Here is a 5,618-nt window from a genome sequence, read left to right as displayed (position 1 = left end):
CAATTATATCTTAACAATATGAATGGGAGAAATGACAGATTGTAATAGACTCTAAGCTATTAAAAGCCTTCGGATGCATAAAATAAACTATAAAATAGCACTGCTATGTTACCATGTAATTGTTGTGTATAAATTTTTTGTTATGGTGTATGTGAGAACATGTTACACGACCTCTTGAGCCCAACATGATGGAAAATATCATTTATAGTCTCTTGATGTATAAATATTCAAAACCCATTCATTGGTGTTTTTCTAAAACGTTTCATTAAGATATTTGCATTAATTTTAAAAATTAAATAATATTAATAATATCTTATTTATTTAACAAATAAGTTATGTATTATAATTTAAATAGATTTAATGGTTACGAAAATGTGTTTTTCTTATTTTTAATATATATAATTATAATTTCAAATAAATACATCTACTTACAATATAACATTTATGTAAATTAATTCAAGTAAAACAATGCTACTTGAATAAGTTATTAGTACTCCATAAAGAGGTAGGATTTAGCTCTTGCCAAAATTATTTTTATTTCAAAAAATTAATGTAATTTATGTTCTTTTGAAATCGACCATTTTGATTTACAACAATTCTATTGTGAAATAATTTATAAGATAAAGGAATATGTGAAGTGTGTCAAGTGAAAAGATGAGAAAACATGAGAGATATCCATTTTAATCGATATGGTTGTTGTTTTTCTTATAAAACTTGGAAGGAATTTTTTTAGATTATATATATATATATATATATATTCTCAAATTAGTTAAATGGATTTTGCACCTTTTCTTCTTTGTGGAAGACTCTTCTTTTGCTACCTGTCCTAAATCATGTATGATACCATCTCCATGCTGGATGCCAATATCATGTATGATACGGCCGTTAAAAGTTAAAACTTGATAAATATCAACTACATACACCACAAGGTAACACGTATAAGAGGAAAAAAGTACGGTCTTCGGCGGTTTGCTCTAGTTCCAAATTTTAGGTGATTTTTTTTTGTTTTTAGTTAATAAAATTTCAAAGTTGGAATATATTTACTCATTTTGCTCTCTGACTAAATAGTCGATAGCTTAGATGAGGAGAGGTTAAACGATCTTGGAAATTTGACAAGAGAGAGGAGGGAGGACGTCATAGTGGAAAACCGCACCGCCTCAGCCACATGGCTAGCAAACCCGCATTCAAAACCCAAGTATGAATAATTTGTTTCAAATAAATAGTAAGATGGTTTGGGAAATAATTTGTTTCCAAGACTAAGACCTAAGTATATTGGGTGGATTTGAGGTAATTAGCTCGCAGTGCGGTTGGATTAATGTAAGGAATCACTGTAATTATATATTATATATTCCACGGTTAATTGGTTCCCTAAACTCGATATAGATGGCTGGCTACTGGCTTTGCTGCATCTGCTTCTTCTAGGATTGGCTTTGGTTCTGGCAATCCAAGTGGCTCCCGGTAAAGCTACTACGGGTACGGGTGCTACTGTGAGTATAGTATATGCTCTTGATGTATGTGACTGTGTTCGATACGTCACGTCACTCATTCTATTTTCTCCCATTTCCTCATTGGCGGCTTCACAGTTGCGTCACTCGTTATATATTGGCGGCTTCACAGTTGAGTCACTCGATTCCGACCGACTTGACTATTCATCGTCCACACGTGTTTCTGATTTACAGTCTCCTCTCCTCTCCTCTGCTCTCCTGGAGTATGTATGTATGAATATTCAAAACCCATTCATCCACAATCACGTGTTTCTGATTTACAGTCTCCTCTCCTCTGCTGGAGTATGTATGAAAATTCAAAACCCATTCATCATCCACAATAAGATAAGATATAGCTGTATGGTTGGTTGGTGTTGACTCCAGATATTCAAACAAAGCAAGCATAAGTCATCATATTAGATTATGGTATTAGAGTATAGAAGCCATGGTATTAGACTATAGAAGCCATGGTATCGGACTGGACTAATTGATGCATTATATAATAATCATATTTATTTCATATCAAAGTGTATAAAATAGCTGCTATAGATTTAGAGATTCTTATAGCTATTCGACCAGACCATCAAAGTAAAGTAAAGTAAATATTGAGATTTGTTGTCCAGGGTTTGGTACCACGCTTAACCGCCTCATAGCATAGCAGAGCAGAGCAGAGATGGGGGGCGTTGATTTTGAAGGTTTCAGGAAGTTGCAGAGGGCAGATGGCTTCGCTTCGATCCTTGCTATCGGCACTGCCAATCCACCCAATGCTGTGGATCAGAGCACATATCCAGATTACTACTTCCGAATCACCGGTAACGAGCATAACACAGAGCTCAAGGATAAGTTCAAGCGAATATGTAAGTTTCAGTTTCTTCATTCAGGCGCGATTCAGATTCAGTTTCAGTTTCAGTTTCTATTTTTATAATAAGGCGCGATTCAGATTCAGTTTCAGTTTCAGTTTCTATTATTATTACTATGTCATTACATTAGCCAGCCAGCCAGCGAGTCAAACAAGCGAGAGATTCCGAAATCTGCAGTTGTTACTTTTCAAATTTAGTGGCTGTAACTTTTTATTATGTTACTGGAATGATTGAATTAAATTACAATATAGGAATGGTTCACTAACGTTTTTTTATATCACTTATATAACTAAATTTCAATATGGTAATCGTTTATCAACTTTATATAACTTTTTTTTATATAACTAAATTTCAATATGGTAATCGTTTATCAAATTTAGTAACTTTTTTTTATATCACTGAATTTCAATATGGTAATCGTTTATCAAATTTAGCAAACTTTTTTTATATTAGATTTTATACTAAAACTTTTATTTATTTAATTAAAAATATGTTTTCATATGTTTATGTTAATAATTTTGAAAGAAATTGTATAAAATCTTTATTATTCAAATGAGAGACATTAAAATTGGTAGCAATTTTTTTTCTTTTATAATATTAAAATGAATTAAAGTTATCTTTTTCTTTTTTCTTTCTCTTTCTCTTTGGTGTATATATATATATATATACATGAACCTGTGGGAAAAAGAGGTTCATGTGATGAATCATGAATCATCCAAGATTTTGGATACAAAAATGATGTTAGTTTTTCTAATCATCATACATATGGCTCCATGCAGGTGAAAGGTCGGCAATAAAACAAAGATACATGTACCTGACGGAGGAGATTCTCAAGAAGAATCCCGATGTGTGCGCGTTTGTGGAGGTGCCATCGTTGGACGCACGGCAGGCGATGTTGGCTATGGAGGTGCCCCGACTGGCAAAAGAGGCTGCTGAAAAGGCCATTCACGAGTGGGGGCAGTCCAAGTCTGGGATCACTCATCTCATATTTTGCAGCACAACGACTCCGGATCTACCCGGAGCAGACTTTGAGGTAGCCAAGTTGCTCGGGCTGCACCCGAGTGTGAAGAGAGTGGGCGTGTTCCAACATGGCTGCTTCGCCGGAGGCACCGTTCTTCGACTAGCAAAAGACCTTGCCGAAAACAATCGAGGAGCTCGGGTGCTGGTCATCTGCAGTGAAACCACCGCCGTTACCTTCCGTGGACCCTCCGAGACTCACCTGGACAGCCTGGTGGGGCAAGCTCTGTTCGGCGACGGTGCGTCTGCCCTCATCGTGGGAGCTGATCCCATCCCTCAAGTGGAGAAGGCATGTTTCGAAATCGTTCGGACATCCCAGACAGTTGTTCCCAACAGCGACGGAGCCATCGGTGGGAAGGTGAGAGAAGTCGGACTTACCTTCCAACTCAAAGGGGCGGTTCCGGATCTTATCTCTGCCAACATTGAAAACTGTCTCGTGGAGGCGTTCAGTCAATTCAAAATATCCGACTGGAACAAGTTGTTCTGGGTTGTTCATCCCGGAGGACGTGCCATCCTTGATCGGGTGGAGGCCAAGCTCAATCTGGATCCCACAAAACTGATACCCACCAGGCACGTTATGAGCGAGTACGGAAACATGTCGAGTGCATGCGTCCACTTCATATTGGATGAGACGAGGAAAGCGTCTCTACGAAACGATTGTTCAACCACCGGAGAGGGATTGGAAATGGGAGTCCTGTTTGGATTCGGGCCGGGCCTCACCATCGAAACAGTGGTTCTCAAGAGCGTTCCTCTTTAGTAAAAATTTAACAACTAAACTTTCAGACATAGTTGTTTAGAATAAATAAATGTAAGCAGTTTTTGCAACTATCCATTTTTACTCTTTACTCCAAGAGAATAAAAGATAGAGTGTTTCTAATAATAGTTTCAAATTCCAACAGGTGCATGCATGAGTAATAAAAAAGTTATAGTTTTAAATTCAAATTCCGAGAAATATAATTTTAAATTCAAATTCCCAAAGTACATCTTTATAAATTTTAGCAATCACTCAATGAATCCCTTTTCATAAATAAAATGGAAATATTCTGAAACGTACTTTCTCGTACAACATAACTTTTTTACATTCCTCCGTTTGCTATAGTTCCAATTTTTAGGCGAAATAATATTTGAAGTTCCAATAATTTTACTAAACAGTCGACACCTTAACCTTAATTAGATGAGATGAGGGATCTTAAGTGGCCATCCCTCATACGTCCACTGCTTTTCCCTCGGTCCCATACGTAACATCTCTTAGCTCGATTGGGACCACCTCTACCTCTAATTGAGACCCACTTGATGCCGGAGAATCTGATTTACAGTCTCTTGAACTACGTCATACCACCGTTTTCGCTTGCGGGTCGCGTCGCGATTTGATAATGCAGCCCTTGGAAATTTCTCCAAACCATCCATGGATTTCCTGTTCACGAGTACGTCATACCGTTTTCGCTTGCAGGTCGCAATTTGACAATGACACTGCATGCCTTCAAAAATTATCCATTCGCATTTCTCCAAACCATCCGTGGATTTAAAAATAAAAATTTAGATGATTAGATTATTTTCAAAAATTTATTATTAATATTAATTTGAACAAATAAATTTAGATGATTAGATTATTTTCCAAAATTTATTATTAATATTAATTTTAACAAATAAGTTATAAAATGTAAATAGGTTTAATATTAATTTTAACACATAAGTTATAAAATGTAAATAGGTTTAATGGTTAACCAAATGTATTTTTCTTATTTTATATATATATATATGAATCATTATTATTTTAATATATGTAATTATAATTTCAAATTAGTAAATTAATTTATTACATAACAATTAAGTAAATTAGTAAAATAATACTAAGTAGGTTTATTTATATAAATTTATTTTATGAATTAAAATGTATTATTTATTTTATTGAATTGATTTAAAAGAATAATAAAATTCAAGAAATTCTAAGATAACTTAAAAACAATAAAGATAAATTCATAAAAATAGATAATAAGATTATTGTTTTATTGGTTTTTTTAAAACAAGGAATTTCTTTATCATAGTTTATTTTTCAAATTAGTAATGACGACAATTATTATAGGTTACTATGACTGAATGCACATCAAACCATCACACCATTATTCAGGAAAAACAATGGCACTTAGAATAACTTATTAGTAGTCCATAAAGGGGTTGGCTCTAGCATTTGTCCCAATGTTTTTTATTTCAAAAAGTAAAAGTAATTTATATTCTCTTAAAATCGTACATTTTGATT

At 34.5% G+C, this 5,618-nt stretch overlaps 1 protein-coding gene across 1 annotated transcript; it reads left to right on the top strand.

Annotated features, from left to right (window-relative positions):
- Positions 1 to 2,028: 2,028 nt before the first annotated feature.
- On the top strand, positions 2,029 to 4,243 carry LOC149156249 (pinosylvin synthase-like). Its single transcript, XM_089438027.1, has 2 exons — positions 2,029 to 2,341; positions 3,124 to 4,243. Exons 1-2 carry the CDS (start codon positions 2,158 to 2,160, stop codon positions 4,116 to 4,118), a joined length of 1,179 nt encoding a protein of 392 aa, XP_089294153.1. The 5' UTR covers positions 2,029 to 2,157; the 3' UTR covers positions 4,119 to 4,243.
- Positions 4,244 to 5,618: the final 1,375 nt, after the last annotated feature.

This window comes from Pinus tabuliformis, chromosome 9, assembly GCF_031772625.1.
Source record: "Pinus tabuliformis cultivar Carrire ecotype Pingquan chromosome 9, CPIR1, whole genome shotgun sequence".
In the NCBI taxonomy this organism is placed as follows: Eukaryota; Viridiplantae; Streptophyta; class Pinopsida; order Pinales; family Pinaceae; genus Pinus; species Pinus tabuliformis.
Note: the sequence above shows the minus strand (reverse complement) of the source record. Positions and strands in the feature narration are given on the sequence as shown.

Bases quoted from the DNA above. Each gene is read 5' to 3' on its own strand.
- LOC149156249 (XM_089438027.1), top strand. From the start codon at position 2,158: ATGGGGGGCGTTGATTTTGAAGGTTTCAGGAAGTTGCAGAGGGCAGAT. The intron at 2,342-3,123 runs GTAAGTTTCAGT...GGCTCCATGCAG, and splicing joins GGATAAGTTCAAGCGAATAT to GTGAAAGGTCGGCAATAAAA.